At 35.2% G+C, this 12,582-nt stretch overlaps 4 protein-coding genes across 4 annotated transcripts; 3 read left to right on the forward strand and 1 right to left on the reverse strand.

Annotated features, from left to right (window-relative positions):
• Positions 1-245: 245 nt before the first annotated feature.
• On the forward strand, positions 246-1,577 carry WICANDRAFT_76225 (uncharacterized protein; the record flags this gene model as incomplete). Its single annotated transcript, XM_019184345.1, has 1 exon — positions 246-1,577. One exon carries the CDS (start codon positions 246-248, stop codon positions 1,575-1,577), a length of 1,332 nt encoding a protein of 443 aa, XP_019041252.1.
• Positions 1,578-1,740: 163 nt separating this feature from the next.
• VMA1 (H(+)-transporting V1 sector ATPase subunit A) lies at positions 1,741-7,360 on the reverse strand (the record flags this gene model as incomplete). Its single annotated transcript, XM_019182938.1, has 3 exons — positions 1,741-4,689; positions 5,950-6,008; positions 6,472-7,360. 3 exons carry the CDS (start codon positions 7,358-7,360, stop codon positions 1,741-1,743), a joined length of 3,897 nt encoding a protein of 1,298 aa, XP_019041253.1.
• Positions 7,361-8,148: 788 nt separating this feature from the next.
• Positions 8,149-9,303, forward strand: SRF1 (phospholipase D regulator; the record flags this gene model as incomplete). The annotated part of the gene is made up of 1 exon (XM_019184037.1): positions 8,149-9,303. The coding sequence occupies one exon, from the start codon at positions 8,149-8,151 to the stop codon at positions 9,301-9,303; it is 1,155 nt and encodes a 384-aa protein (XP_019041254.1).
• A 406-nt stretch (positions 9,304-9,709) lies between these two features.
• On the forward strand, positions 9,710-9,892 carry WICANDRAFT_87190 (uncharacterized protein; the record flags this gene model as incomplete). Its single annotated transcript, XM_019186097.1, has 1 exon — positions 9,710-9,892. The coding sequence occupies one exon, from the start codon at positions 9,710-9,712 to the stop codon at positions 9,890-9,892; it is 183 nt and encodes a 60-aa protein (XP_019041255.1).
• Positions 9,893-12,582: the final 2,690 nt, after the last annotated feature.

Below are 12,582 nucleotides of genomic sequence, written 5' to 3' on the forward strand. Positions count from 1 at the left end.
ATGCAAAAATCAGTATAGCAGCCTGACTAAATTAGCTTGAACTTTTTGGTCTGGACCTCTTCAATAGTTGTTTTCATGATGATTGATCCTGTGGGTTTTCGGGTTCCCAGTCAAATGTTGATTTTGTGTCATGATGAATCCAAAGACAAAGTGTCGCAAAAGACTCAATAAAAAAACATCTATTCAGGGGTTATAGGGTCTGTTTGATAGTATGAAAGGCTGTATGATTTCGGTTTTGTCCAGCTATGAGTGATACATGCTCCCCCAGTAGCAGTTCAGAATTAACAAGTCCACCCCAAGTCACTCCTGTTTCACTAAATGAGGCTCCTCAAGCTTCTCGTCAAGAAAAATCAAGTTCAAAATCAAACCAAGGCTCCATATACATCACAGCAAACTCAAGCTCACATTTAAACAGTGAAATTTCCTATCTTCGTGACTCGAATGCAACATCTGAGCTTCCCAGTCAAACAACAGCGCACCCAGCTTCACAATATGTCACAGCAAGATCAAACTACTCTTTTTTCAGCAACCAGCAAGGGCTAGCTGCTTCAGCCCAACCTTCTACCAATGAGTCTGTGGACTACAGAGTTAAACCTCTTTGTGACCAGAATGAAGAAGCGTATGACAACTTGCATGAATTGCCAGATTCAGTCCATTTAGATCAACTTTTACATACACCACCTTACGTTCCAAATGCTCCAATACACTCAACTTTAGGGAGACCCTCGCTAAGACAAACTATCATATCAAGGCAATCAAGCAGGCTACTACCTACAAGTGATAGATTGGTTGATTATATGGAGGAACAAATAGTTAGATGGAGAGCTCCTGGATCTTCATTTCGAGCAGATGATATACTAAGTGGTAAACATCCCTTTCAACAAAGCAGTCTACCAAATCATGAAACTTCAAATGACATAAATCTGCAATATCCATCAGCTGCTATAATTGAAACAACAGGGAACAATTCAACAGATAGTATGGTTAATAGCATCGCTAGATCACCTTTTGTTAATCCTGAACAATCCACAATTCAGCGAAATGATAGACTCAGGGCTACTTTTAGAGAATACAACGGCAGTACATCTGTGAAAGGAACAGAAGACACAAATCTTAATGATGAGGAGGAGGAGACTGAAGATGATGATAATTGTTCTATCCAAGAAAGCTTAAATTTCCATACAACAATGCAGCCAGTTTCCGGATCGGTGTCTTCTTCAATGATGCTAAATCTTAGAGAAATGAATAATGGAACTGGTGCTCATACCCCAAAGTTGACACCGGATGTTGTGACCACTAGTAGTCAGACAGCGCAGACTGTGGAAGCTCGACCATTGGATAATTCAGATGTCGAGCTGTTAGTGAAGAACCAACCAGAACATATATTTACCCAACTTGTTTTCAATCAACAAGAAACTGAGAATGCATTAAATAGTCATTACTTGCAGGATGAAAATTCTGAATTAAGTTGTTGGTCTGCGACGGTGGAAGCTTGGTGTGAAATATGGCTGGAATGTGTCAATTGTTTTGCGTGCAATTTTGAGCCTGCAGACCCTTATCGCATATATGAACAATAGATAGATTCAACCTAGTATAGAGAGAATGAATACTACACTGTTATTTTAATTAATTTTTTTATGTTCTTATTACTTTCTCTTCAAAACATTATGATTAATGACAAAACAAAAAAATAAACTGGTCTAAACGTATAAGAGAAAAGCAATTGATCAAATAAACTGCTTATTCGCTTGCTTCGGCGAATCTTTCTGAGATGGATTGAACTAATTTTTCAAATTCTTCTCTACCGGCTTTTTCACCTTTTGATGGTTCAAAGAACTTAGCTGATGAAACAGAATGTTTCACTTCAGAAGTTTGTTCTGATAATTTGGACCAGTTAGCACCATTAGCAACAGCTTTTTGAGCTTCTTCGTAATAACCAACAAAAGCTCTCATCATATCAAAAGTTTTCCAAATTGGACAGAAAGCATCATATGAGGAGTAACCATTTTGTTGTAAGAAATCTTCTTTGATTAATGTGGCAACATCTAAAGTAATTTTATCAGAGTCAGATAAAGCAGATTTACCAACTAATTGGACAACTTGTTCCAATTCTTCGGCATTTGACAAAATTTCTCTTATTCTATCTCTTAAAGCTGGAAATTCTGGATAATTACCATCATAATATTTGTTCAAGACATTGGTATATTTGGAGTATGAAACAGAAGTGTTGATAGATGGGAAATGTTTTCTTTGGGCTAATTTTTTATCTAAACCCCAGAAAACTTGAGTAATACCTAAAGTTGACGTAGTGACAGGATCTGAGAAATCACCACCAGCTGGTGAAACAGCAGCAACAATAGAAACAGAACCAACACGGTCTGATGAACCTAAAGCGACAGCTTTACCGGCTCTCTCGTAGAAAGAAGCCAATTTGGCACCTAAATAAGCTGGGAAACCTTGATCAGCAGGCATTTCACCAAGACGACCTGAAATTTCTCTCAAAGCTTCGGCCCATCTTGAAGATGAATCAGCAATCATGGAAACGTTTTTACCTTGATCTCTGAAATATTCAGCTAGAGTAATACCAGTATAAATAGAGGCTTCTCTGGCAGCGACAGGCATGTTAGAAGTATTAGCAACTAATGTGGTACGCTTCATGATTGGTTCTTTACGACCTGAAATTTCAGTGTAAAGTTCTGGGAATTCCATCAAGACTTCAGCCATTTCATTACCTCTTTCACCACAGTTATGAACCAAAGCCAAGTTTGATAATAAGAATTGATGATCTGATTCATCAGATAAAGTGATACCATAGTAATCATCAGTACCAGCAGTCTTCAAACTAAATTGGAAAGCTTCAGCTTTGCGTTCAATTGATCTCATTTCAGCTAATTGTTTACCAGCAACAGTACATTTGTTCAAAACAGAAGATAAAGCTTCACCACTTAAAGTAACAGAAGATTCTTGAGCCGAAGCACGAATTGCAAGGGAACGTGCAAGTTTAACCATACTGTCACGGACTTCAACATCAGTGGTTTCAATAACAGTATTTTGTTGACCAACTTTACCATTTGAATCGATCAATGCAGCTAAAACATATTCACGGATTTCAATATTGTCATAAGATAATTGACTTGGTAAGCTTTTGTAAGTGTTCGCAAGTTCTTGGATAGTCTCATTGAAGTTGTTCTTTGAAGCAAATTCTTTAGCTTTGGAATCTTGTGCTGCCAATAAACCAATGAGGTAAGCAAAAGCTGGAGTAGATTCTTGTGAAACACCACGTTTAACAAGTGATTGTTCAATATGGTTGGTTTCCAATAGACATGGACTGATCATTTGTCTTGTAGCTCTTTGGACTGATGTTTGCAACAACTTGTAATCTCTAGCTTCAATAGTCCATTCGAAACCTTCACGGTTCAATGATGACATAAATAATGTAGCTTGTTCGAAAGCTTTTGAAGCACCACCAAACAACTCATGTTCAAATGATTTGATTTGTTCCTTCACTATTTTGATTGGACGACGATCAACGACTTCATTAGCCATATCAAAATATGCAACTTGAGTGCAGGTTTTACCATTAACATTGTCTTCAATTAACTTTATGCTTTGTGGAGTGTTAACAACTAATAAATGTGTAGCGTTACAGGTGAATGAAATATTGCTGACATCAGCTTTGGAAGATTTTTGAGTAACTTTGTACATGGTATCGTTACCTCTTGGTAAGGCAACAACTTCTCTTGATGTACCATCTTTACCCAAAACCCTGTCACCAACTCTAATGTTTTCAATTTTTTCGTCAGAACCATCATACATGATAACATCAGTACCTTTAGCGAAACAACCAACATAAATAATAGCATCTGAGTTTGAGAATTTCGATAATGATTGTGAAATAACAGTTTTACCACAACCGAAGGCACCAGGAATACAGGTAGTACCACCTTGAACACATGGGAATAATGAATCTAAAACTCTTTGACCTGTCAATAATGGGTAATCAGCAGACAATTTTTCAGCAACAGGTCTTGGAACACGAACAGGCCATGTATGGTACATTGAGTATTCATGTTTAACACCATCGAATTCAACTTCCAAAATTGGTGCATCAATATTGTATGAGCCTGCTTCGGCAATAGATGTAATAGTACCTCTAGCTCTTGGAGGCAACAAGATTTTATGGTCATCTAATAATGAATTTTCAAAGATAGAACCAAAGATATCCCCTCCACTGATATGGTCACCAACTTTCAATGATCCTGGTTTGAAATCATATTCAATTGATCTTGATAATGCTGGGGCATCAATACCTCTTGGAATATAAATGGATTGAGATTGTTCTTTGATAGTCTTCAAAGGTCTTTGAATACCATCATAAATAGTTTCCATCAAACCTGGACCCAATTCAACAGATAAAGGTTTACCAGTTCTTAAGACTGGATCACCAACAGTAACACCTGCAGTTTCTTCATAAACTTGGATGGTTGCCTTATCAGCGTCAATTCTAATAACTTCACCAACCAAATTATCATGACCGACTTTAACTAATTCGTACATCGCACAACCAATCATGTTTTCTGCGATAACGACAGGACCAGAAACAGAATAGATTTGACCATATTCAGACTCCTTGTGGTCTTCTAAGGAGATACGTTTGATCTCTTTACGAGCGTTTTCGATAGCACCAGCCTATGGACTTTAGTTAGTTTTATCGTACATTCCTCGACAAATAACGACGGCACTGAATCACTTACCATTCTCAATTAACGATGTAATGTTTTGGTTAATCAAAGGATGAGAATTGCTAGACTTTCTTGATGATTATGTCCCAATTGAAAGCTGATAAATTAGGCTATTGATAAAGAGTTTCTTAGATTAGGGGGCCCACGGTGAACAATTTGCGTATGAAATTCAGCTGATTTACCCTGTATTGCTGCTTCGATTATGTAATTTTTATCTTCCTCTTGAATATTTGAATCAAAACTATTCTTCAACGAGATTGATGTGAGGTATAAAGGATAGAAGTAGAATGTTATGGCATTGTGGAATTCTCTAGTCGTTGTTGAATTTTAGTTGTTGAATTTTAGTTGTTGAATTGTTTTCATGCTTTTACGATGGATAAACGAGTTTGGGTACAGCATTCCATGAAACAAAAACCGTGAAGCTGCTGAGAAGAATTCAACACCAATAAAACTTGTAGTGTAGTAATAGTGAATCAATGATTATTACAGGTTTGTTGTTATGTTTGTAAGCACCCTCGAGCAACAAGTACTATACCCAATTATGACCACATTGATGTATAATTGTTGAGGTCTTCTGCTAGTTATACTCATCGCGCAATGAAGAGCTCTGGTGCCTGTAAATTAGTCTCAAGAACCAAGATCCACCTTGTTTCTTAGACAATAAGCTATAATTTGTGAGTACGCCTCTCGAAAAAAAGCTGTGCTATGTGTATTGGCAAAATAGTTCCAATCGATGATCTTAGACTGGCTTCAGGTGGTTTATTGACGTCCAAAGCAATTAGATACTGGAAGCCAGGATGATGATCTGTACACAATGGACCTTCACATAGGTATATCTAATCGTTAGTTAGTGAGCGCACAATAGCTCCTAAAGGATCTTTACAAAGTTATTAAAACATATGATAAATCATACATTTAGTTTTATATACGGACAAAATGAATCAAAATGCACCAAACTAAAAGTAAAACCCCCAGCATAAAACACTTCAAAACATAATGGTAACTTTGATAAAAAGAACCAGCATCTCTTAAATGATAACAATAAAAAAGCAACACATCAATCAAAAAACCAATTTCATAACAGCATCAATTCATCACCAAAAATTAAACAATATTCAAAACATAATGGAGAGCTTCAGCAGCAGCTTTTAATTAATAGTAGCTTTATAATAGTTGATCAGTCCGCTTATTTGGATCTGGCTCTGACCTTCCGTCTCTTTCTCTTAAGTCTTCTGACTCTCTTCTTTCTCCATTTATTACGCATCTCTATAAAAAAAAATTGTTAATAACTAGTTCATTCTGGATATAGTTTGGTTATTCATCAATTCATTCAACAATGATCAATGGTACCAAAAAGTATCAACACATACTGCAATGATTTGTTTAATACGTTGTTGGACTGAAAAAGGAGAAAAAAAGAAGTTGTCAACTTTGAACATTGAAAATTCAAATTTCAATAACTCCATCGTCCAACCCATCGATACTTTGCGATTCCACGACGCCCATTTCCGACACCCATTTCCGACCGCTGAAAAGTACTTGGTGTTTGGGTGTATTTCGCATAAAGTTGATCATGTGATTGATGTCAGGGCTTCCAAGGCACAATTATCTTTAGGGTTCTTGTATTGTTCAGTAGTTATAGAATCGAAACTATGTACAAACTTAAGATGGTCATGATCATATTTTCTCATACATTAATATCTATTAAATCGTGTCTAATTCTATTTACCTTGAACGGCTTGTCTTTCTTGTTTTAATGCTTTCAATAAGTGTCCCTTCACATCTTCAATTTTAAATCTTTCAGTTATATTATCAATTATTTCTTCGGTCAATATGACTTTACTTGATCCATCTTGTCCCTTATAAGCTTCATCCAAGTCACTGTTTTCTATAAACGACAAATCTTCTCTGATAGCAATATGTTCCAAGTGTTCAGCACCTAAAAAGGCCTTAAGGTTGCAATAAAGTCTATATGCAAGATAAAAACCTGGAATATTTGGAACAATTGGAACGATGATAAATGGTAAGGTCAACGGTATTCCTATTGCATTCCAAGCCATTTGTTTTCTATGATATCTTTGGCCTTGTTGAGATAAAGTCAACAGTTCACTTTTCAATTGAGAACCTGACAATATTGATCCTGGATAATAGACTGGAATACTCAATAATTGATGATCATTTTGGACTTGATCTATACTTTTCAAAGACTTCACATATTGGGGATCTTTATCAGTTTCATCTTGGTCATAAACTTGTCTTAATAAAGCTGATTTGGAAGGTATAGAGATGAGAGAATTTTCGACCCATGGTGTTCTTTCCAAAAACATTTCAACATAATGAACAATCTTCTTATTATACGACTTATCAGACTCTTTTAGTTTATTCCAACCTTTAGAAGCCACTGAAGTTAATTTGTTTTCATATTTCACAATAATGGAATCATTATTCACCAAATCTTCATTATATTTGAAATGTATGTATGACTTCTCTTGAGTAATAGGAATCACCAATATTTTTGCTAAATTTGATATTTCTTGGGGCTTCTGGGAATAGAATCTTCTAAGCCTTATCACTGGACTAGCAGATGTTGGTATGAATGATTTTCTAGTTATATTCATTACGCCTTCGAATTGATTGTTGCTAATTTAATTAACTTGGGTTAAATATTCTATAGTTCAAAAAATCCTTCGAGGATATAAATCTAAGATTTCAGGGCAAATGCAGATACTTCTTTAGGCAATCTTTCAATAGACGTTGGTGTCTAGAAGATTGAAAACTTGACAAGTAACTTTATCAGCAATCTCATCTATCATCTCAATCTTGTGGGAAATAACCTGTGATGTTCGGATTTAATCGCTACAAGCCGACAGAGCTTCACTGCCTGGACAACTTTCAAGAAGTGAAGCTGGTAAAATTGATAGAATCAAGAGTTGAATAACAGGTTGACAGCCTGTTGGTGCGTTCTCTTTGCTTTCATATAATTATTGAATATTTATCCTCTCGTTCAAACCACAAAAAAATTGTTCCGCCTAGCGCTCAAAGTTATCCCGCCTAGAGCTAGGCTGACTCTGCCTGGGTCTCAGATTCTCAGGGGCCTGCGTAAGCCCAAAAGGTCTCCAGCTCTGACAGGTGAAATTTCAATCTGTGAAAACCATTCTTTGCTCAAAAAAGTGACATATTTTCGAGAAGCCAAAATTCGAAGTGGAATTCATAAACAAATGCTCAATTGTAGGGAAACCATCAATTTGGAACACTTCAAAGCTACATAAATCTCAAGGTACTAGCTCCTAATCTTTTAAATTTGCATCTTCATTCTATTAGCTACTTTGTTCTGTTCATTTCACCTTGCCATCAACCAAGAAGATAATTCTAAACCTTGCTTGAGACACAAACATCAAATAGTATAATGGCTTCAGCAAATCAACAGCACCAACCTCAAGATGGAGTTCCAAGAGTCTCCATAGACGTTCCTAGTGATGATCCACTATCAAAAGTCACAAAGGCATATCTCAATCCTAAAACCAAAACTTCCAATTCCACATCTGCTTCAACAAACCCATACTCCCATATAAGCAACTATTCTCATGAAGCTACAACAGTCCCTCCTTATGTTCTATATGGTATAGCAAACTCTGCAAAGCAGCAAGATTCCAGAAAGGGTTACACTAATACAAACCATATCGGTCAAACCGTTCAAGATCCTTTCATTTCATCATTAAATAACAATTGGGGCACTTTTTTCCAAACTGTTGATTCAACTCCAGCATATGCAGAAGGAGTTTTAAATCATGACACTGAGGCATTGAAAGGATTGCCAGATTTATCAGGCAAATGGGGTGGTGACGAAAGATTGAAACACTATTTAAATAATCAAAGTTCATATCCAGACTCAAATCTTTCAGAGAAGAAATGGTATCAAAAAACCTCATCAAAATCAGATCTGAGCTCAGATGATAATGATTACTCTAAAACAAGATCAAAGGCTGGTTATTGGATGTCTACAGAAAGAAGAGATGAATGGAAGCCAACACTCAAAAGATTGTTTTTATACAATAACTACATTCCATTATTTTTCAGAATTTTTATCATTATTTTAAGTATTGTTGCTTTAGCACTTTCGGCAGATATATTTAGACTGTCAAGAAAAAGAGTTCGTTATTCAAATGATGAAACGGGAACAATTACACAACAACCAAGTACAATCATGGCAATTTGTGTTCAAAGTATTGCAATGGTTTATTTGATCTATATCACATGGGACGAATTCAATGCAAAACCTTTAGGCATCAGAAACCCACTTGCCAAAATCAGATTAATCTTATTAGACTTATTATTCATCATTTTCTCAAGTGCAAACTTATCATTGTCTTTCAATACTTTATACGATGGAAGATGGGTTTGTCAAATTGATGAATATTCAATGTACCCAAAAGTTGAATCCATTTGTGATAAACAAAGAGCATTGGCTGCTTTCCTTTTCTTGGTTTTAGTCATGTGGGTATCAACATTTACCGTCAGTATATTAAGAGTGATAGAAAAGGTTTCGTCGCCTGGTTTATGAGATCAAGATTGTTCCAAGATATTCAGCTGGCTGATAAAGAGTATGTGTATATTACGTATCATTTATAGTTTCTTTAAAGTATTCAAACTACGTTTAATTAGTTATATTTTTGTATAGTTAGTGGCACGTGATCAGCTTTGACATAATTAAAAAAATTGGAAAATCCAAGATTGCAAATTTAAGGATACACTACACAAACTTGATATTGAAACTGAATTTGAATTGACAGCGCTTATAACGCTGGAACGTGGTTGTGACTGCTAAATTTCTAATGGACTTGTGACTTCGAATGAAGGTGCTTGGTGGATGCTTACTGCTGGCTGATTGGCGCGTAATGTGTTTATTGGTTAACGATTGAACTGATGCTTTGAAGTGCTTTTAGTTGATGTACAGTTGCTTCCAGAAAATGGTTTTGTGTTTTGTGGTGCATTGCTGGCTCTATGGCATAAAAGGTAAAATTTACTATGGTTGTGTTTGTGATTACTGTGGTGTTTTTGTGGTTAAATGGTTGAAGTGTACCGTTTTTGTGGTTACCTATCGAAATTCCTATTGTTTTACGTACACAAAGATGAATTACTTAGGAGAATAATTCAATTACTATGGTGTTTGTGGTTTGTGTTTTTGTGTTTTCTGGTTGCTTTGGATTTTGTGTCAAATGGTCTGGAAAAGGTTAAAAGAAGGTCGAATCCCAATTCTCTTCAATTCTTCTACCACCTACTTTTAGTTCACTGTTGGTTTTTTCATTCATTTCCATTCATTATTCATCATTCATCATTTATTTCCAGGTAGACAGCTCATGTTCTCAAGGCCCTTGATATTTTTATGGTTTCACATTTCACTTTGATGGTTAGAAAGAATTTATTTATTTGTCATTTGAATCTAGTGTCCTTTGAGATACGTTATCCTTGTTGATGAGTTACTATTATGAAGGTCAGTGGTGGGCTTGATTGATAGGAAGTACTTTGATTCACTACCCCCATTGAAAGATTTGAGAGCTTGTTCTTTTGAGTTTAGTATTTGGGTTTCATTGTTACCTTGAACTTATATCAGCAACTTTGGGAGGATTCTTGCTGAAATAACCATAACTTTTCATTCCAAATAACCTAGGATGACTATTATGTTTACTTGATTCTGATGATTTTGAAGAACTACCCCCCCCCCCCCCCCACCCCACCCCCAGCCTCTTTTTCTATAAAATCAATGATGATTGTTCTCATATGTTGTTGTTCTTGAATTCGTGTTTCAAAATATCATTCCCCAATGGTGCTCTTTTGTTTCGTTGACATCTACCCCAGGCCATCATTCATTTTTCATCTGATCCAAATTTTTGTGTTTTTGGTATTATCATTTACTTTTCATGATCAATCATTTTGATGTTCAATTACTAACTCTTCTTCAAAGATATTTATTCATCATTCAATATTGTTCATTTCCGATTCTTGCTTTTTGGTATTATCACTCACCTGTTCTTTTCTTTTTCAAGATCAATCATTGTTATGTTCAGTTACTAATTTTTATTTACAGTCATTTATGTTTGTCTTATCATATCATTTTGAGGTTTATTGCTGACTTTCCATTGTTGTTGGGTTACACCTGTTTACTGTTCATTGATTTTCTTTTGCCATGTTGTTACAAACATTTCTTTTAACATTGTCATTACATTTGTTTATTTTTTTCCATTTGGTTGTCCTTTGGACTTGTTTCAAACTTTTTTTTTAAACTTTGTCACTTCTTGATTTATTCAAGTTTTGTTGTGGGATCTGGGGGATTTTTTTTTTCATTGTGGGATTTGGGGCATCTCATTATTCATTGCGGGATCTGGGGCATTTTATTTTTCATTGTGGGATCTGGGGCACTTTTATTGAGTATGGGTACTGGGGGATATCATTTATCATTGGGTTTTTCATTTCCTTTTTACTTTTTTATCCGGGTTTTATTAGGTTCAGTTCTTCATGGTGATTTGTATTCTTTTTAAATTATTTTGAAATAGGGGAACATAATGGAGGTTTTTGCTACATGTTTTCATTTCAAAGGTTTCAATGAGTGAATAGATGTTCAAAGTCAATTGGGACGACGTTACAAACTACATAACGCAAGGAACTACAACAATGAATAATAGAAAAGAATAATATATATAAAACGTATAAATAAAACAAGAATTAAAAGAGAGATCAACTACATGTCATAAACCTTTATGACAATTAGATGAAAAAAATAGGTGAAAAAGTCTGAAAATCAATCAATCAGTAAGTTTCAATTGTCACAAAAGCTCCAATCTAATACAGACTATCAATGAAAGATCCAGCCTCAAAAAACACCTTTGTTATCATCCCCAAACGACAATCTAATAACAACCGAATCATCTTCCACATCAGACAGGGCCCTTGCCTTTCAGTTTCATCATCAATTGAAGTCATCAATATCATTTGTTTGAATGGAATAACAACTAGAGATCAACTGATCTATTAGTATTAGGTTTCAAGTTCTTTTGCTTTTGTCTTTTGGTTTTTTTAGGTTTATTGTAAACTTCTTATGACTTTTGACTAGTTTCAAAGAAAACATTATTCTACCAATAAATTGGCATCTTGACTGACTCAATACTATTCCCACACTACCAGGAAAATGAAGCAAGCAATGAATTCCCATCAACATCATCATCAAAAGCTGAAAAATTCCGAAATCATAACTTCATCAATTCTCACAAGTTTCCAGGAATCATAAGTACATCTAAATGTAGTCCTCGGTTATTGACGGACAAGCTGATTCATGATTCTACAAGCTGCTATTTCCATTCGAACAGTATGAATAAGCAAAATTAAGATATTTAATAGACAGATAGCATCAAATTTGGAAACTGGAAGTTATTCAAATTATTATTTACTATTGCAGCACCATTTTAAGATCTTAAAATCTAGTCGAATCTTCCAGATCTCTAAAGGCCGATTATCTCCGAATGTAAGTTCAGACCACCCAAACTTGACGTAGTATTGATAAATCTTCAAGATCTTGATAACACAAGTTGAAAATCCATTTTTAGTATATTCAGTTACTCTTAACTAGGATTAATTAGTTTTAAAATTGTTTTAAGAGATTTGGAAAATTGATAATTTGACAAGTTTGGGATTTTGAAGTTATGAAATATATATCGTTGGTACTTATTTTTTTTTTTGTATACATAATTACGTTACATATTTTATTCATGACATAGCGAGAAGCCTACAATCCAAGCGGTTCGTGCGTAATTGCATTCCTCATCCAAGTTCATCAAATACATCAACT

This window comes from Wickerhamomyces anomalus, assembly GCF_001661255.1.
Source record: "Wickerhamomyces anomalus NRRL Y-366-8 unplaced genomic scaffold WICANscaffold_1, whole genome shotgun sequence".
Taxonomy (NCBI): domain Eukaryota; kingdom Fungi; phylum Ascomycota; class Saccharomycetes; order Phaffomycetales; family Wickerhamomycetaceae; genus Hansenula; species Hansenula anomala.